Below are 21,712 nucleotides of genomic sequence, written 5' to 3' on the forward strand. Positions count from 1 at the left end.
CAAGCTCGGATGGTCTGAGCGTGACTACCTTTTCGCCAAATTTAATTTTTTGGGTGAACTAGTCCTTTAATTAAGAGGAAAAAACATTTTGTTGTTGTTGTTTGTTTGTTTTTAACCACATTGTAAATGTTCTTGATTGGTAAATTAGTAAATGTTCTTGATTAAGTAAATGCATGTTGACTTAAGAAGGCCTTGATATTTGTACTGAAAAACAAGACTTTGGGCAGTAATAAAAACATTAATATACAGAAAAATAGTTCATTTGGCTCTAAAGACTTATTTGAGACGCCCTGCGGCTTAAACACACTCTAGAGATCAGCGCTAATGCTGAGAACAGCACACTAACACGCCGCCACATGCGTGCTGGAGCAGGTTTAGCTTTAATGTGTCCCTCGGGTGTTTCCTCTGTCTATAGGGCGCTTGTACGTGAAGTTTCTTCTGTAACTCGATTGGCTTAATTATAGACTGTAAGTATGTCGTTTGTGGGTGGCTAAATGCCTCGTCTTTTGAGTTCTGCTAAATGAGCAGCAACAGAGAGAGAGAGTTTCTAATGTTCATCTGACTGGACTGACAGCATTCCTGCTCCACCACACAGCAAAGACTCATGCATTTACACACCTGTTATACAGGTGTAAGAGCAGATGAATATAATTTAATCTGCTGGTGTTTTGGTGAATTTTAGTAGATGTATGAAGTCAAGTTCACACAAACAACACAATACTTAGTTTTCTTTAGCATTTCAGACACACTAATTCTCATTGCCGCACATTTACATTCACACAATGGCAGACGCTTTTATCCAAAGCGCATTAATGCATTAAGTTGCACTGAAAAGTTTTTGAATAAGGGTTGAAAAATGTAGAATATTTACAATTTTTTTGTTACATTATGGAAATAAGTCTCTTTTGCTCGCCAAGGCTGCATTTTTTGTTGTTGTTGTTGTTTAAAAATACAGTAAAGAAACAGTAGTGAAATGGTTTTACAATTTCAAATAACAGTTTTCTGTGAATATATTGTAAAATGTAATTTATTCCTGTGATCAAACCTGAATTTTCAGCATCATTACTCAAGTCTTCAGTGTCACATGATCCTTCAGAAATCATTCTAATATGCTGATTTGCTGCTCAAGAAACATTTCTGATGTTGAACACAGTTCATTTTTTGTAGATATTGTGCTATATTCAGTTTTTCAGGATTCTTTGATTAAAGTCCAAACAACAGAAATAGTAATCTTTTATAAGACTATAAATGTCACTTTTGATTAATTTAATGCATCCTTGCTGAAAAAAAGTATTAATTAAAAAAAAAAAAAAAACTTTTGAATAGTAATGCGTATTATAATAATCTGCTTATGCATTAAAATCAGCATTTCTATGTGCTCTACAACACATGACTGCTCTTTCTGGAGATGTTGAGCTGGTCTGCAGCGGCGTCAGTCGATCGGGTTCTTTAGAGGATGGTGAGAGGGCAGAAGAGGAAGAGTTTGCTAGAAGAATTCAGAGGGCAAGAACAGGTACGTCCAGTCTGAACCGCCTGAATGTGACACACCTGTTTCAGTGGGCGGAGCCACATTAGGTGACAGACAACCATAACACAAGACTGACGGGACCTCGACAGTACAGAGACACAGACAGAGAGACGGATCGAAGACATGTTTAAGAAGAAGGAATACAGTCCTGTCAAGGCTGGACAGTGAGTTTCCATCAGTTCTTGTTTCTGTTCTCTCATATGATATTTATACATGTAGCAAGTGCATTATTGGATCACAGACACACACCTGAATGTATGACAGGTCCGTCTAAAGGCTTTTTAAAGTAGAAACAGACTGCTGTTTATGCATTATAACTGAGTTGACTGGATTTGTGAGATAATGTGGAGTTTGTGATTTATCTTTATGACAGGGCAGGGCCGTATCTCTCTCACACACACACACACACACGGGTCATTGACTTAGATGTTTTATTAGGTATAATGTACCGTGAAACTGGCGTTATTGCAAAATAATGTCTTTGAGATTGTATCTGATTATCCTGCTCATTATGTGACTAATTAACAAAAGATTTTATCAAATGGAGCTGAAATACTGAAATTAATTTATTTTGTGACAAGAAAAACCGGTAGTACTTGACAATACGATTCCATTTGTTAAAACTGCATTAGTTAACATGACCTGACAATGAAAAAAAAGCATGTAATAATCTTAGTTAATGGTCATTTCAATATTTACTAATGCATCAAACGTTTCTATTCATTTTATTTAATGTACCTGAGCTGACATGAGCTAACAATGAACAATTGTATTTGATAAATACATTTACAAATGCATTGCTCAACTAATGGGTTCTTATAGTAAAATGTATTTTTCTGTGATGATGGACCGAAAGATACTTTTTTTTACACATTTATTTATTTTTTTATTTTATTTTATTAACTTATATTAACACAGATAAATGAATACTGTTGCAAATGTATTGCTATATGACTATTGGGACCTTGTTGTAAAATGTTCTACACATTTTTTTCAGTGATGTTGGACAAAGATTAATCTGGATAAATAAAATAAGCATTAATTCAATTAAGTGTAATAAATACTGTAACAAATGTATTTCTCAACTAGAGCCTATGGCCTTTGTTATAAAGTGTTACTGAAAGCCTCATTGCAGATGAATATTTGACCCCAGACTGATGTCGTCGGCCAATCAGAGTGCAGGATTCTGACATACAGCAGGGGAACTAGTTATGACAGTGAGTGACTGGTTGACAGTTTAGCGGTGTGTCGTGTGCGCTGTGTGGGATGGGACATTAAACTATAGTGTATTCTGAGTAAACGAGTTCATGTGTCATACACAAACCGTCAGGAGAGACAGTAGATGCTGTAGAACAGAAGATGAGTTATCAGACTCTGACAGCAGCAGCAATTATTACACATGTATGCAGGTTTAATGACATTATTAATTAGACATTAGCTGATTTAAAAATGGTGGAACATCATTTTTTATTCATATAAATTTGGCATACCATCACATACATTTTAGCCTGCCGAATAAAACAAGTTCATGTTTAATGTGATGGCATCTCTTGGTATCTTAAGACATACTCAGCAAAGTTAAAAAGAAAAAAATATATTCTGTGTATGTCAAAGAAGCACATTTTATTTTTTTATTTTATCATTTATATCTTACATTTTATTTTATATTATTTTTTTAGATTTGTAATTATATCATTATTAAATTATATGTTTATATTTATTTCATTTTTTTATAATTTATATTTTATTTGAGATATGTTAAGTTATATTTCATATTAAATCATTTAATTTAGTATTTTATTTTGTTTTTTTTTTGTTTTGTTTTATAATTTATTTTTTTACATTTAATTTGATTTAAATTATATTCTTATCTTATATTATATTTTATATATTTTTATGTTATTGCCATTTGTGCAGTCCCATATTTTCCCTGTCAGTCTGAAGCAGTAGACACAGTAGGCTGGAGAACAGGGAGCTGTTGAACAGTGTGTGTTCTGTGTGTTAAGTGAGTCACGTCTATTATTTGACACTGATAATGGATCCAGCTGATCGCGTTTGTGTGTGTTTTCTTGTGTCCTGCTGAGGCTGTAACTGCTGTTTGTAAGCCACTCTTGTGTTCAGGATCAGCCCATGTAAAGATGGGTGTGTTGTTTAAAGTGCCTGTTCTTCTCTCTCTCTCTCTCTCTCTCTCTCTCTCTCTCTCTCTCTCTCTCTCTCTCTCTCTCTCTCTCTCTCTCTCTCTCTGTGTGTGTGTGTGTGTGTGTATTAGGAGGTGTGTGTTTAACCCTGAATCTAATTGTGTGCTATTCAGTGTGAGTTATTCGTTTCCTCATGCTGATGCATCAGTGATTGTTGTAATTGATTGATGGTTAATTGTGAAAATCTCCTTGTGTTTGAGCTCGACTCGTAACAGAAGAATAAGCATTCGTTTCCTTCAAGCTGCCGGCTGTCATTTGTTTGAATGTTCAGGTGTTTGTGGCGTGTCAGTTTCACCGGTCGATCACTATAGTTTCAGCTTCTGATTATTAAAACACTCTCAATCTGTTTTCACCATTGTTCACTTTATTTATTTATTTTTTGTTTATATGTATGTGTATATGTGTTTGTTTTCTTAAATGGTAAATATGAGCATTGCATGAATTTTTACAAATTAATTTTTAAAAGTACAGTCTCTCTACAGTATAATATATAATATTTGTTTTATCTTTTGAATTAAACATTCATTCATTTTTAGCTGGTGATCATGAATTTTGTCAAATGAATTTTTAAAAGTGGAAATGTGTTGTGCAGTTTCTTAATATTTATAACATGTATTGTTATATATTATGTCAAATGTTGTATTTTCTCAAATTTCTTTAATGTTATATTATGTATTATATCATATTTTCCAAAATGTTGAATTACCTTTTAACTTTTGAATTAATGAAACATTCATTCATTCAGTCAAATTTTGAATATTGCCATTGCATGAATTTTGACATATGAAGTTTTAGTACAGATACTTCATGCGGTCTCTCAGTATCTGTTCAGTGAAACAATAACGACACAGTGTTGTTAAATGCCACAGAAGTGAGCAGAAAGACTCGCAAACCGGCCAGTTCCCTTCCCAGAAATGTCTGGCATGAATCGGCCTTTGACTTGAAATGGCGGCCGCACACTTTATTGTGTAAAGACAAAGATCCAGGGTGTGACTTTATACAGCAGCAGCGGAGATTCCTCAAGAACACAGCAGGAATTCCCAGAGTTCCACCTCAACATTCCACAGAATCGCCCACACACCTGTCAATCACTTGCTCTCTCTCTCTCTCTCTCTCTCTCTCTCTCATTCTCTCTCAGTGTCTCTCTCTCTCTGGAGGGGGTGACGTGGTTGCGTAAACCACTGCAGGAATGTGAGCACAATAAACACGCAGATGAGCTCACAGAGTGAGTGATTGACAGCTGTAGATTCATGTGGGTGATGGAGAAAGTAGAAACTGAACTCTGTTAAAATGACAAGCCACCAATCATGATTGACTGACAAGTGACTCTCACTCTATTAAGCATGTACTTGAGGTTTAGGTGAAGTGTCCCGGCACGGCGCAGCCATGAGCAGATGTGAATGGGATGTTTATAGTGCTGTGGTGATGCTGAACGTCTCTCCTGTGTTTTCATCCGTTCAGGTCGCAGGCCAATGACATGCTGGCTGTGACGACACGCCTACAGCAGAACGCCGACCAGGTGGAGAAGAACGTCCTGCTGGCCGATAAACTGCTGCAGGAGGCAAGAAACTCCCACACACTCACTCACATATATTGTACATGAGCTTGCTGCTTTACATTTAAATGGCTGGTAGGGTTTCCTAGAGCAGTGGTTCTCAAACGTTTTACACCAAGTACCACCTCAGAAAATATTTGGCTTTCCAAGTACCGCCATAAAATACAGTATAGCACTATGCACAGTGAAAAACAAACAAACAAAAAAAACGAGTCCGTTTTATTCCTAATAAGAATATGTATTATTGTCAGCCAATTAAAATATACAGTTTGAACATTAACACTGCACCGTGCTTACTTCCAGGTGAATAAAAAACTTAATTACTAATCAAAATAAATTGTACCTAAAAGTTAAATAAAAACGGTACTGTACTTCAATGTTAAAAAAACTACTTAAAGATTAACTGAAAATGTATTGTACTTAACATTTAAGTACAGTAACTTACAGTTTTTATTTAACTTTTAAGTAGCTATAATGCATTTTCTTTAAGTACAGTACAGTTTTTATTTCACTTTTAAAATTAAAATAAAAAATAACAGGCTGTATGTGTAGCTGCAAGTAACTATAATCATGCCACGTGTCCACCAAAGCCAGCTGAAAACACCCAGCAGTGAGCGGTAGCGAGGACAGCGTATTTTTGTGTTTTTTTCAGTTGAGACGCTGTGGTTGCTATGATATGAAATATCCGCTGAAGTAATATGGCAGACGCATCGCAAATTAAAAGTTTCTCCAAGCATTATTTTCCGTAACAATATTATGGTACTCCGTCAATCCCATCTTGTAAAAACATAAATACTCAGGGACAAGGAATATTAACTTGTCATGATTATGTATGTGTGTGTGTGTGTGTGTGTGTGTGTATTGTATATACAGTGGCGTGAAAAGATTTTTTTTTAGTTTTTTTGTGTTTTGCATATTCGTCACACTTAAAAGATTCAGATCGTCAATCAAATTTTAATATTACACAAAGATAATGCAAGTAAATACAAAATGCCATTTTTAAATGATGATTTCATTTATTAAGGGAACAAAAAATTGTCCAAACCTACCTGACCCTCTGTGAAAAATTAATTGCCTCCTCCTGTTAAATCATGAAAGAACTGTGATTAACCACATTATTTTAGAAAGCTGAGTTAAATTTCACCAAGCCTGATTACTGCCAAACCTGTTGAATTAAGAAATCACTTAAATAGAACCTGTCTGACAAAGTGAAGCATACTTAAAGAGCAGCACATCATGCCGTGATCTAAAGAAGTTCAAGAACAGATGAGAAACAAAACAGTTGACACGTATCAGTCTGGAAAGGGTTATAAAGCCATTTCTAAGGCTTTGTGACTCTCCAAAAGCCATCATCCACAAATGGAATCTTGGAACAATGGTGAACATCATACCAACAGTCAAACATGGTGTGATGGTCTGGGGCTGCTTTGCAGCTTCAGGACCAGGACGACTTGCCATAATTGATGGAACCATGAATTCTGCACTCTATCAGAAAACCTAAAGGAGAATGTCCGGCTGTCAGTTTGTAACCTCAAGCTTGAGAGCACTTGGGTTCTGCAGCAGGACAACGATCCCAAACACACCAGCAAGTCCACCTCTGAATGGCTCAAGAAAAACAAAATTAAGGTTTTGGAGTGGCCAAGTCAAAGTCCAGACTTAACTCCGATTGAGATGCTGTGGCATGACCTTAAACATTCCTTTAATGCTTGAAAACACACTGTAAAAAAAAAAAAGTTGAGCCAACTTCAAATTTTAAGGCAACCAGCTTCAGCAGATTTTTGAGTTTTCTCAACTTGTTGTTTTAAGTTTATACAACAAAATCCTACAAAAATAAGTTGAGAGAACTCAAAAATCTTCTGAAGCTGGTTGCCTTAAAATTTGAAGTTGGCTAAACTTTTTTTTTTTTTTTTTAAAGTCGAAAACCCTCCAATGTGGCTGAATTCCCCCACAGCAATGTCAAATACTCACTGCCAGTTATCGCTTGATTGCAGTTGCTGCTGCAAAGGGTGGCACAACCAGTTATTAGATTTAGGGGGCAATTACTTTCTCACGTAAGGCCAGGCAGGTTTGGACAGCTTTTTTCCCTTAATAAATGAAATCATTATTTCAAAACTATAAATATATAATACATGATGTATGACAGCAGATAATTATTATACTTATAATAATAATTGTAATTATTATATAATTAATACAATTATTATAAGTATTATTATAAATGCATAAACGTTTTATGACATTATTAATTATGCATTAGATGATTTAAAATGGCAAAATTATAATTTTTTTAAACAAATTTGATATACATTCACATACATTTTAACCTGCTGTATAAAACAAGTTCATGTTTAGGCCAAATGAAAATACGGACTCAAGTAAAGCATTGTAATGTTCCAGTCAATATGACTTTTTTTCTCTCTGTGAAACATAAAAGGGGTCATTTATTTATATTTTTTAAATTATATTTAAAATTCTATTTTTATATTTTATATTATTTTAAGTTTTCATTTTATTTTTCGTTTTTATTTTATAAGTTACATTTGACATTTTATGTACATTATTTAATTTGTATTATATTTTATTCTTATTGTATGTTTGTTTTTTGTTTTTTTTACATTTTATTGAATTGTATATTTTTGCTTTTATTTGATTTTTTTTTTTTTTTTTTTTTTTTGCTTGTCAGATAATAATTAATAAATATGACATTAATCACTTAAAATATATAACATCACATTAATCACATCAAAACATGAATGATATTTAATATATTTTGTCTCTAAAATCAAAGCTAGTACAGAAGCACACATGCTAAACTGTTAAGCCAGCGTCTTGAAGCTCTCGGTGTCTGTTTTGTTTGTCTGATCAGGATCTGGAGAACAAGCGTGCAGGCTCTCCTCTCAAACAGCAGGGTCCGGCCGCGGAGAACCTGTCTCAGGCCGAGATCTTACTGAAGGACCTCTTCATGGACCTCAGCAAAGCCAAAAAACTGCAGCACCCGCAGGCCAGCGATATCGAGCTGGAGTGAGTCCATAAACACAAACACACACAATACACTCGAGCAAGCGCTCAGCACTAACGCTTTTCTCTGATGTGTGTGTGTGTAGCGTGAGTAACCTGCACGAGCGCTGGTCCAAATACTGCAGCACCTACAGAGACCTCTATGGCCAGCTGCACGAGCTCTACCTGCCTCCCGGCGTCGACTGGAGCAAACTGCTGTCCGACAAACAGGTGACACACAATACTGACACAACATCAATATGAGCTACAGAGGAAAAGTGCAGTTAAACAAGGTTCAAATAAGGGTTGTCCAGTCTGATCCAGTCCAGGCTTTTCAAACCCAGGTCAAGACAAACTAGCAGACCAAGTGAGTGCTAGAAGATCCAGAGAAAAAAAATAATAAGATGAAAATAAAAATAATATACATAAACAAAAATAATAATAATTCAATTAATATATAATAGGTAATAAAGAAATCATTTTAAATAAATTAAGTAAATACAACTATAATCTAATCACGTATAATATACCTATAATATAATCATCAAATACATACAGTTCTATAATAATAACTGCTATAATAGAAAAACTTTTTATTATTATTATTATTATTATTTTAGATATATTTATTTATAGATAAAGAAATAAACATTACATTAAAAAAACAAAAACAAATGAATGAATAAAGAATTGATTAAAGGGAATACTAATATAAATATGAAAACAATAAATATAATAAATACATACAGTACTTTAACAATATAGTACTACCGGTATTATAAAAAAGTGGAACTTAATAGAAACGATATATTTTCTAAATAATATTTTTGACATTTATTTATTGATAATTGATAAAGTAAAACAAAAACAAAGAATTAAATCAGATCAAACAAGTAAATAAATAAATCATATAAAAATGCATGAATGTTAGATTAAAACAAATAAATACAAAATATAATAAAAATAGATTTTGAAAAAAGTCAAATAAATCAATCACTATAACAAAACAGTTCTATAATAGAAAAAATAATAGAACAGAATAGAAACTAAATATTTTCCAAATAATATTTTAGACATATTTGTAATATCACTTTTTCAAATCTAAAGTAAAGTCGTGACGTATTGTCAAGTATGGTGACCCATTGGTGCTCTGCGTTTAACCCATCCAAGTGCACACACACAGCAGTGAGTAGTGAACAAATGCACACACACACACACACACACACACACACACACACACACACCCGGAGCAGTGGGCAGCCATGCTGCGGCGCCCGGGGAGCAGTTGGGGGTTCGGTGCCTTGCTCAAGGGCACCTCAGTCGTGGTATTGAGGGTGGAGAGAGCGCTGGACATTCACTCCCCCCACCTACAATCCCTGCCGGCCGGGGACTCGAACCCGCAACCTTTCGATTACGAGTCCGACTCTCTAACCATTAGGCCACAACTTCCCCTAAAAATCTAAAATCTAAAATTAGGAGATAATTTAGCTGCCTCGTGTTTGAGGGTTGATGCCATCTAAAAGACTGAAAGCTGCTTTAAAGCACCGGAAACCAAAACACAGATCTGAAGAAGCTTTCATGAAACATCAAGAGCTCTATTCATCTCCAAACAACTCAAGAGACAGTACTGACCCCAAGAGCGTCTGAAGAAGCTTCATTTGAGCTGTGTGTGTGTGTGTGTGTGTTTCAGAAGCTGGTTCAGGAAGGTGTTTATGGTCCGACTCTGTCTGATGTGGAGAAACAGATCGCAGCCCATAACATCCTGCATAAACAGATGGAGGCGTATCGCTCGGCCCTGGAGAGCAGCAGCGTCAGTCTCTCTCTCTCTCACACAAACACACACATGCACTTTTACTAGCACTGCATAAATCAGATTAATTTAGTGATTTCACAGGATGAGAACCAAGTGCCTTTAGCATGACACTCATTTAATAATTTTTATTCTTTCCATTGTGTGCTTGTAGAATAATTTTATAATATAACAGGATTCTATTTTGTTTTCACATTTTTTTTTTATTTCAGTCACACTTTATAAAAATGTTTCATTTGTTAACATTAGTTATTGTATCTGCTAAATTAAACTATCAAAGGATAACAAATGCTTTCAAAATATATATTGCTCAGTGATAATGTTAGTTAATAAAAATACAGTTGTTGATTGTTTGTCCATGTTAGTTCATCGTGCATTAACTAACGTTAACAGATTTAAAAAATGAATTAGTAAATGATTTTAGTCTTTAGTAAATGATGTAATGATTTATCTATTAGTAAGTGCTGTAGAAGTGTGGTTTATTGCTAGTTTATGTTAACTAATGTAGTTAAATAATATGAAACTTTAATGCAAATTGCATTATTGTCTAGGATTTTTGTCAAGTACCATTTTATGCAACTTTATCAACCTATAACTTAATAACAGTCTTAGAGTTATATTACAGTGTTATTTTATAGTTATTATTTACTTATTATTAACTTTGACTTTTTCTTTCCTAACAGGATAACTCATCTGCTCTACAGAAGCAGTGTGCAGATCTACTGGTAAGACTTTCTGAAATCTGATCATGTTTGCAAATGACAAAGGTTTATATTAATGCATTTATAAAGCCAGTGTGTGTGCTGTATGTGTGTGTTGTGTAGGAGGCGAGTGTGCAGCGCCGGCAGCATCTGGCATCTCTCTATGAGTTCATGCACAGCTGCAGTAAAGAGCTGCTCTATCTGAGCGAACAGCAGCACAAGATCCTCAACAGAGACTGGAGCGAGCGCATGATCGACAGCGCCGGGGTGCGCATGGACTACGAGGTGAGCACCAGTACAAACTCAGCATTTAAGGCGACAGTTCACCCCAAAATCACAATTCTTTCATCATCTACTTACTCTCAAGTTGTTTCAAACCTGAGTGAGTTTCATTCTTCTATTGAACATATTGGGGAAAATGTGGGTAATCAAACAGTTTCTGGTCCTCATTGGATTCAATAGTATTTTCTTTTTCCATGCTATGGAAGTCAATGGCTACCGTCAGCTATTTGGTTGCCAAAATTCTTCAAAATATCTTCTTGATATTTTTTACTTCAGTCTTCATATAAATGACTTTCATGCTTGTGTTTCAGAGGTTTAAGAACAGCGGTCTGCTGTCACACGAGAAGGAAGTGAGCAAACTACAGGAGGACGCCAGTGTGCTCATTGAGGACAAACACCCCGGGTCATCCGCTGTTAAGGTATTCATCCGTTCATTCATTCAGTCAGATGTTTTGTTATTCATTTGTTATTTGTTGTTTATTTGTTATTTATTTATTAACTGGCTAACATGCTCATTTATTTATTCAGTAATTTATTGTTTTTTTTTTATTACTTATTCACTTATTATTTATTATTGTTTTTTTAATTAACTAAATTATTTGCTTGCTCATCCATGTTTTTAATTCATTCATTCATTCCCTCACTAACACCTTAATGTATTGTTCATTTATTTGCAAATTTTTTTGCTCATTGATTCACTCGTTTATTTATTTAATCAATTGTTCATGCATTTGTCAGTTTATTTATTCAATCAATCTTTGACATTTATTTTGTTGATATGTTCATGAATTAGTTCATTTATTTGTTATTCACTTGTTTGTTGATTCATTCAAACCCTGACTGGCTCTGAGTGAGTCTTGCTGTCACTGAATCGCTGAATGAAGGTGATTTCACGTGTGTTTCAGTCGTACAGCGCAGACGTGTCGAGAGAGTGGCAGCGATTCCTGAATCTGTGTCTGTGTCAGGACACACACCTGGACAACGTGGAAGCCTACAAGAAAGTATGCAAACACACACACAACATGAGAAGCAGGATATTCAGATGAGCGTTTACTGAAACGATCGCATGTGTGTTTTAATCTCAGTATCAGCTGGATTTGGAGACGTTCTCTGAGTCACTGAAGAGAATCAAATCCACGACCGAACCGTCAGCAGTGAACAACATGAGCAACCCTGAGATCTTGCTGACGCTGGAGGTCAGACACACACACATATACACACACACACACTGCAATATATTAATAATCCAGTATAATTAATTAGTGTGTGTTTGTGTGAAGGACGAGGAGAGGTCCGTCATGAGGAACGAGCAGCGTCTGGCGCATCTGAGAGAGCTTTGCACCAACATCGCTCCTCTGCATCTGCGCAAGAGCACCGCAAACAATCCCATCAGCGCCATCGCCCTGTGTGACTGGAGCACTGAGAAGGTTGATACTGACTGAAATTAATAATTGTTTTCACCAAGCACGCATTAAATTGAAAAAGGACATGATGTTGCAAAATATTTGCAAAGGCCATCAGTGGAGGATGAAGCGTGCTAAATGTTTCTCTGCTGCAGGACTCTGTGAAAAGAGGCAACAAGGTCACGCTGGTCTCTGATCCCAGAGAGCAGATCTGGGAGGTGAAATCCAGCACCGGAGAGACCAAGCTCATCCCAGGAGTGTGTTTCCTCATCCCTCCGCCTGATTCAGCTGCCATCAACAAGGTGGACAGGTAAGAAAGCTCTTGAGACACAGGAAGTGCAGGTGTAGTTCTCCCGGCTGCTTCCTGCATTAACATTCCTGTGTTTTTTGTCTTGTATCCAGTCTTAGCAGGGATTTCTCCGATCTGAAGAGGACGAGGTCAGCTCTACAGGCCCAGGCCAAGACACCGTCTGCGGAAGTCATGCAGTTCGTAAAACAAGGTCTGATACTATTATAGTAAAAAAAATAGTTTGTTTGGTTTTTTTTATGTTCTTTTTTTAAATATAATTTCAGTTAATGTTTTAGTAAGTTTGTTTTTGGCTTTTTTATGACTACGTAATTTGACTATAATTTTTTATAAAAAGTTTTTAGTTTACATTTATTTAGTTTCAGTTATTTTAGTACTTCAATTTAAAACAACAGTATAAGGTAACACTTCACATTTTCATTGTTTATTTTGTTTAATGTGTATTTCTAGTAAACAAAATCTCTTTTTTTAGTTTTAGTAAAATAACCTTTTCTGAAAATATACTCCAAGATGTAGATGAGTTTGTTTCTTCATCAGATTTGGAGAAATGTAGCATTACATCACTTGCTCACCAATGGATCCTCTGTAGTGAATGGGTGCCGTCAGAATGACAGTCAAAACAGCCGATAAAAACATCACAATAATCCACAAGTAATCCACTCCAGTTCATCAGTTAATGTCTTGTGAAGCGAAAAAGATGTGTGTTTGTAAGAAACAAATCCATAAACAGTACAATGCTTTTAACTTCAAACTGTTGCTTCTGGCTAAAATATGAGTCCTCTATCAATAATAATGGTTTCTCTGCTGAAAAAAATCACCTGGTCTGAATCAGGAGAGAAATATGCTCAGATCAAGCACCCTTTACAAGACAAAACAGTCCAAAACAGCTCTAAACTAATATGTGGGTGTATTTGATTTGAGAGATAACCTTTATCACTGGAGGAAGCATTATTATGGATTATGGACTCGTATTTTATCCAGAATCGACAGTTTGAAGTTAAAAACTCCTTAATGATCGATTTGTTTCTCTCAAACATGTAGATTTTCACAAAACATGAATTGATGGATTGGTATCATGTGGATTACTTGTGGATTATAGTGATAGTTGAAGTGACATACTGCCAAGTATGGTGACCCATACTCAGAATTCGTGCTCTGCATTTAACCCATCCAACGTGCACACACACAGCAGTGAACACACACACACCGTGAACACACACCCGGAGCAGTGGGCAGCCATGCTGCGGCGCCCGGGGAGCAATTGGGGGTTCGGTGCCTTGCTCAAGGGCACCTCAGTCGTGGTATTGAGGGTGGAGAGAGCGCTGTACATTCACTCCCCCCACCTACAATCCCTGCCGGCCCGAGACTCGAACCCGCAACCTTTGGATTACGAGTCCGACTCTCTAACCATTAGGCCACGACTTCCCCACTTGGGCGTGCACGTTTGCTTCAATGTCGGACAAACATGATTTTTGCAGCGAGCGACGTCACGCGAACGCTCTCAAAGCTTATTGTGATGTTTTTATCAGCTGTTTGGACTCTCATTCTGACGGCACCCATTCACTGCAGAAGATCCATTGATGAGCAAGTTATGTAATACTACATTTCTCCAAATCTGATGAAGAAAAAAACTCATCTATATCTTGGATGGCCTGAGGTTGAGGTATCATATTAAATTTGAGTCATAAATGATGTTATTTATCCCTGCAGTCGCTGTGGCCACCGCACCCGACAGCGCGAAGGCCGGCCTCGTTGATGGTCGACTGGAACAGATCTATTCAGACCTGCTGAAGTTAGAGAAGGACATCCAGAACCGAATGAGGTCTCCATTAGATCGCACTGCACCCATCGGAGATCTGACCGCCAGAATCAAAGACCAGGATGTAAGTTTTGAGTCTTAATGTGATTATTTAATTGGTCAAAGAAGAAACAAATGCTGGATAATATAGTTAGTATAAAACATTGAGTGACTTCCATTTTGGTTTGATCTCTCCAGAGTTTTGTCATAATTCTGAAAAAACTGGAGGCCGAGAAAGCATCGGCTCAAAGGGAAATGGAGCCCCTGATAACCCAGAAACCCCTGGGGCCCACCACGTCCTCGCTGCCACTGAAACTGAGCAAAGTCAGCAACAAGATCGACGACATCACTGTCCTCTCTGATCTCTACAACAAGAAGTAAGAAAACATGCCAGCTGTAAATCATACAAGCAAGGCTTCATAAAGTACTGTGGTATCACTATGGTTTTTGGGGTCATACTATGGTAAAAACATGGGATTATTTCCACAGGGCCAACTCTTCCATGTTCTTGGAGAAACAGATCAAGAAGGTGGACAACATGCTGACGGCATTCGAGGATCAGTTGGCTGCAGACACTGGCATCTTAGATGAGCCCAACGACATCCGCAACCACTCCAAACAGCTGCAGGTAGACACTCGTTATACAAACACAGTGCTGATATGAGTCTTTATCTATTATATTACCGTTATATTTCAGCCAAAAACAGACATAAAGAAATTCTGACATTATTTACGTCCTTAAATATATATGAATTTCTTTCTTTTTAAAAAAAAAATAAAGTACCTTAAAAGCAGCCAGTGTGAGATCACTGATTTTTAAAAAAAATAAATAAATAAAAATGTTGTTATGTATTTATATTTGTTTAAAAAAGATTAATTAAATTGATCCAAAATCCTGAAAATAAAATGCATCAGTTTCCACAAAAATATGAAGCTGCACAACTATTTTCAACATTGATAATAATCAGAAATGTTTCATATTAAATATTCGTATCAAATCAGCATATTAGAGTGATTTCTGAAGGATCACGTGGCACTGAATATGTAATAATATTTCACAGTAATACAGTTTTTGCTGTGTTTTGAACAAATAAATGCAGCCTTGTTGAGCAGAAGAGGCTTTTTAAAAACACTGACCCCAAACTTTTGAACAGTTGTGAACAGTAGCCTTATGAAAGAAACACACTAATTTACCAGTCATTAACTAAATATCGTCCCTTTTAGATTTAGGCTATGTTTACACTGATGGGTTTTCATTTTAAAGCACATAACTTTTGCTAGGGTTACGCCTTTCGTTTACACTACTCTGGCATTTTCGACCCTCGAAAATGGAGACTTTCAAAAATGCTGCTGACCCCATTGTAGTTTAAAAAAATCCGGTATTGCATTTCAGTGTAAATGGATCAAAATAGTGTTTCTGTATGTCTGTAATTGTTTTCTCTTTAGGCCATGAGTAAAGAGGTTGCATCCAAGAAAGATGACATCCAGCAGTTGAACCGTGAGCTGGAAGTCACAGAGCAGGCATGCAGCTCCCTGCAGAAGAGCTTCCAGGAGTATTGCCCTGATATCCACCATCAAGAGACCGAGGTCAGGCACTTGAGGAATCGCTACTCTAACATCAACAGCCAGCTGCAGAAAAGGTGAAGTGTCACAAAGAGGCCTTTTCTTGCTTATGCTGACATCTTTTTTTGTTTACTGAGGCAAGTCTGCTTTTTTACAATGCTACAGACTTTTGATCTCTACCATAAACATTTTACTTTACAGGGCCACTCTGTTGCAAGAAGCTATCAATAAAAATCAGGAATTTAACAGTGCCATCCAGTCGCTCACTGCTTTCCTCATCAATATGCCCAATAATGAAGTTCGGCCTGGTGAAAATATGTCACAAATCCATGCCAAGCAAAAGTCTCAGATGGTCAGTATTACGTTTTATTGGCACAGTTTTAAAACGGTTTATTTTGATTAATTTTTATTATTATTAATATTATCTTAAATATTTTTTATGTGAAAACAACTGTAAGTTATTAGGATATTGATGGTTTGTTTTTTGCTCTTCTGTTTAGTGTCACTAGTTGCGTGTAAATTACATTCATCACATTTAAATATCTCAGATATGTTGAACTTACATTGGATGTAAATTTGTTTTTGGATGCAGAGAGCAGTTGAAGACATCAAGAGAAAGCAGGATGAAGTAAACCGTGTAGTGAAACTTTCTCGTGAACTGCAGGGTGTTCTTAACGTACGATGGCCATCTTGAACATTTGCACATTTCACATATCAGTGCTAGCATGAATGTAAATGATCTGTTGCTTCTGTGTCTTCAGGAGTATGAGCTGAATTTGAGCAAATACTACAGTGCATTGGAAAAACCAGAAATAAATACAAAAAGTATTGATTACATCACCCTGGCTGAAGCTGTGCAGAGGAAGGTAGGTTGCTTTGCCATAAGACTATAATTATGACTTATTGTTTATGTACATTTCCAAACATCTGTACAATTGGCTACGTTTTAGGAAAGGGATGTTGTGAGCCTTTACTCTGAAGTATCAGTACAGAATAATGAACTACTGAATCAAGTGAGCTTCGCCAAGGACCTCATCAACAAGGTACTGACTTTCAAAGCTGCAACAATCATTGGAATAAATAACAAGTTAATGAACTTCTTAAATTAAACTAAACAAATCTTTATTTGTATTCCATGAATAGAATGATGAAATTGTGAGCCACGTGGTGGTGAGGCAGCAACTTCAGGTGCAAAGTCAGCAAAGAGACTTGGATGAAGTTGATAGTTTGAAGCGAGAGCTGGCTGAGGAAATATCTCGCCGTAGTTATGCCGAGAATGATTTAGCGACCTACAGGAAACGGATGGTGTCCCTGAAGAGTCGGAGAGGTGTGGAGCGAGTGGAAGAAAAGGAAACTGTACATTACTACCGTGATCCGAAGCTGGAGGCCGACTTGGAAGCACTGAAGAGGAGGATAACAGAAGAGTTCCATAAACGATCCCAACTGCACACAGAAATTGAGATTGTCAACAAAAAAATTGTCAGTCATGAACGAGAGATTATCAACGTGAAGCCCAAACTGGTGACAAAGGTGCTTACAGAAATTGAGCGTGATCCCAAATTGGATGTTGAATCTGTGAGGATCAGAGAGCTCATTCTCAAACTAAAGGAGGAAATTAGAGTGCACGAGAGTGAAACAGTACAGATGAGAACGGAAGTTACCGTCTTGGAGACCAAGAGGCCAGTAATAAAAGAGAAAGTAGTCCTGAAAGAGGTTGTGAAGCTGGAAAAAGACCCTGAAATGCTGAAAGCTGTGATTACCTTGAAGAATGAGATCTCGGATGAGGGTATCAGAAGCCAGAACCTGAATGGTCAAATATTCAACATTAGGAGTCAGATCAATAATCTGGAGATGATTATTCCAACTATACAACCTAAAACTGTCATCAAAGAGGTGAAAAAGGTTGAACAGGATGCCGATCTCCTACAAGAGTCCAAGACCCTCCGTGTACACCTGAAAGAGCTGATCCAAGAATACAATGTTTTGATGACCGAGTTCTCCAGCCTTCAGCTCCGCTATAGCCAAGTGGAGACCATCAAACAAAAGATAGAGTTTAATGAGATCGTCCATGAGATCTTTAGAATTGACCCTGAGACAGAAGTGGAACTGAGACGGCTGAGAAACGAGCTTCTTGAAATAAGCAAACGGCGTACTAGCATCGAGAATGAGATCAACATGTTCATGGTGGATCTAAAGACACTACGTGCCGAGAAGCCCAAGGTTGAAGTGAAGGAGGTGACTCGAGAGGTGGTGAAAGAAGAGAGGAGTCCTGAAACTGTCAAAGAGATTAAGAGGTTGAATGAGCAGCTCACTATTTTGAGAACCAACTACGACTCCACTATGAATCGGGTGATTCGTCTACGCAAGGACAGGGATGAGTGGAAGGCTGAAAGATCAAAAGTGGAGACCAAAGTGCTGACCAAAGAATTGATAAGGTATGAAAATGACCCTCTTCTGGAGAAGGAAGCAGAACGTCTCAGGAAGGAAGTACGTGAGGAAGTTCAGCATCGGCGAACAGTGGAGGAGAATGTGTTTGACCTTCAAAACAAGTATATTGTGCTGGAGAGACAGAAACCAGAGGAAAGGGTTGTGGTCCAAGAAATTGTGCGCCTCCAGACAGATCCCAGTCAGATTCTGGCCCACGAGAGGTTAGTCAAGACTTTGGAAGAGACCATCAAGGGTCGTAGGCAGCTTGAACTGGAGGTGCAGCAGATGAGATCTCTAGTCCTGGAGCTGGAGAAGAAGCTGGAGCTTGTGGATCGGCAGAAGAAGATCCTAGTAGAGACAGAGCTGAGACAAATCAAGGCTAGAATCTATGAACTTGAAACTTGCCCAATGCCTGTTGAGGAAAAGATTATTATAGAGGAGGTTTTGAAAGTTGAGAGAGACGCTACTCTTGACAAACTAATCACAAACCTTCATACTACCCTGGAAAGTGAGAGTGCCAGCTTTACCCGCCTGGAGAGAGATATTCGAAACCTCAAAATCAGGATAGAGTCCCTGACCAAAGAGAAATCTGTGGAGAGGGTCATCCACAAAGAGGTTATCAGGGTTGAGAAGGACCAAGCGGTGGAGTCAGAGAGAGAAAACCTTAGAGTTCAACTCACCCAATTGAAGAATGTTAGAGCCCTCAAAGATGAAGAACTTCTGCGACTCAACAACAAAATAACTCGAATTCAGACAACCAGAACAAATTTCTCTCAAGAAGAGACCACCTTGATTGTTTACAGGGATAGAATCAAGAAAGAGCAAAACGAACTTCTACAGGAGCTAAGAAGACTGGAGTCTCAAAAGCAGGAGATCACCATAACGTTCCAACATCAATCCAAAGTCTTGAGTGAGAGGAACCAAGTCAACAGGCAAAAGACCATCAAGATGGAGTCTGAGATCCAGCGTCTGGAGAGAGAAATCCTTGATGTGAAAGAGCTTATCAACAAGCGGGAAATTACTATCATGGACCTCCAGAAACAAGCAAAGACAGCGCAACATGCAGATACAAACAACATAAACGTCTCCACCAACGTCTCCACCAAAATCACCATTCTGGACCCAGAGACCGGCAAAGACATGTCACCCTATGATGCCTATCTTGAGGGTCTGATTGATCGCAATCAGTACATCCACCTCCAAGAGCTTGAGTGTAGCTGGGAGGAAATAACAACCACCGGACCTGAAGGTGAGACCACTCTTCTGCAGGATCGTAAAAGCGGAAAGCAGTACTCCATCAGTACGGCCCTGCAAAATGGCAGACTGACCCAGTATGATCTTCAGCGCTACAGAGAGGGAAAAATGACCATCTCAGAGTTTGCTCTTCTGGTTGCAGGAGAAAAGAAAACAAAGTCCTTCCCTCCTCTAAGTACAACACAAACAACAACTGTTCAGACACGCGCTCCAACAAACTCCTCCACATTGACACGCCGCTTATCCTACTCCAGCAACGGCAACTTGAACTCGATGGTAATCAGCAGTGGAGATGAGCTCTTCCCAATTTCTGGTGTCTTAGATGTCACAACAGACAGCCACATGTCCGTAAGAAGTGCCCTAACGCGCAAACTGATTGATCAAGACACAGCGATGAAGCTTCTGGAAGCTCAGGCCGCCACCGGAGGTATTGTGGACCTGAACAAGAAGGACAAGCTCTCCGTTCACAAGGCGGCAGAACGTGGATTGATCGATTCGAGCCAGCTTTCCAGACTCCTCAGTGCCCAGAAGGCCTTTACTGGTTTTGAAGACCCCTTGTCCAAAGAACGAATGTCAGTGGGAGAAGCTGCCCGCAGGGGATGGATCCCCAATGACAGTGCCTTGTGGTTCATGGAGGCACAGGTGCTGACCGGTGGACTGGTAGACCCAAAACGAGCAGGTCGCATCGACATGCAGAATGCCGTCGATACAAAAATGATCGACGCATCCGTGGCCAAGCAACTTCAGGATGATTCCTCCTTCGTGAAGAACGTGATCGACCCCATCAAGAAGGAAAAGATCACGTATAAGGAGGCCATGGCTCGATGCAAGAAGGACCACACCACTGGGCTGCTCTTGCTCCCAGCTGCCTCAACTGACACTGTTGATGCTCCATCCTATTCCAGCTACAAATTCTCCAGAATATAAAGGCAACACGCAAGAGCGAAAGATTTAAGTGCTGCATAGCAAGAGACTTCTGATTCTCAGGGTTTTTTCAAAAAAAAAAAATATAAGATAATCTCTGGAGCCTCTCATACTTTTACTTTTTATAATTTTCTGTCTTCATTTTTAACGCTCTTTCAGTTACTCATTATTTTCTGGTTTATCTTGATGAATGGACTGCTGAATTGCTTTTTGAACTTCATATATAATAAAATGTACTTTCATATATACCCAAAGTGAATGTCTATGTATTGATTTTCCAACTAGGAAAAGCGAATCTCTTAATAAAAGCGGTCAATAGCAGGTGGGAACCCCTGGAGGTTTGTGGGGGAACTGCAGGGGACTTGTGAGTTAATGAAAATCAATTAATCATACAAATCTAAAATAAAAAAAATAATCATAACACATTCAAAAAAGCTGATGTAGTTAATTGTTTACCTGCATATCATATTACTCAGAAACATAAGAGAACTGTGATCATTAAATTATTAAATTTAACCCTGCTACATCCCGTTCACCATTCCTGGCTGGCGGAATAATCTTCCCACCCCTATCCGGAACGCCGGATCCCTGTCGATCTTCAAGCAACAACTGAAAACTCATCTCTTTCGGCAGTACTTGACTTCATCCTAAACTCAAAAAAAAAAAAAAAAAATCACTCTTTCCCTCTATCTTTCTCTCCCTCACTTGGTGTTACGAGCACTTCCTCTGTCTGATTGCCTCTTCAAGAGGAATCGCTTTTTGTATTCCCCAATTGTAAGTCGCTTTGGATAAAAGTGTCTGCCAAATGACTAAATGTAAATGTAAATTAAATATTTTAGGTCAGGGGGTTCGGCTAACAAAAAACTTTGGGAATCTCCTTTATACAGGTATTCTAAAACTTTTTAGAGTTTTGGTCCATAATAAAAGGTTTCCATCATCATAAAGGCCTAAACATCAGCTTAACC

The 21,712-nt window shown here is 37.8% G+C and overlaps 1 protein-coding gene across 1 annotated transcript; it reads left to right on the forward strand.

Annotated features, from left to right (window-relative positions):
• Positions 1–1,573: 1,573 nt before the first annotated feature.
• On the forward strand, positions 1,574–21,173 carry LOC306862974 (envoplakin-like). Its single transcript, XM_079406100.1, has 22 exons — positions 1,574–1,692; positions 5,188–5,287; positions 8,148–8,302; positions 8,386–8,509; positions 9,969–10,088; positions 10,772–10,813; positions 10,913–11,074; positions 11,383–11,490; positions 11,977–12,072; positions 12,157–12,267; positions 12,352–12,498; positions 12,630–12,784; positions 12,877–12,974; positions 14,492–14,664; positions 14,778–14,956; positions 15,069–15,207; positions 16,026–16,219; positions 16,344–16,494; positions 16,735–16,818; positions 16,904–17,008; positions 17,093–17,185; positions 17,286–21,173. Exons 1-22 carry the CDS (start codon positions 1,652–1,654, stop codon positions 20,748–20,750), a joined length of 6,042 nt encoding a protein of 2,013 aa, XP_079262226.1. The 5' UTR covers positions 1,574–1,651; the 3' UTR covers positions 20,751–21,173.
• Positions 21,174–21,712: the final 539 nt, after the last annotated feature.

The sequence above is a fragment of the Barbus barbus genome (genome assembly GCF_936440315.1).
Source record: "Barbus barbus genome assembly, chromosome: 4".
Taxonomy (NCBI): Eukaryota; Metazoa; Chordata; class Actinopteri; order Cypriniformes; family Cyprinidae; genus Barbus; species Barbus barbus.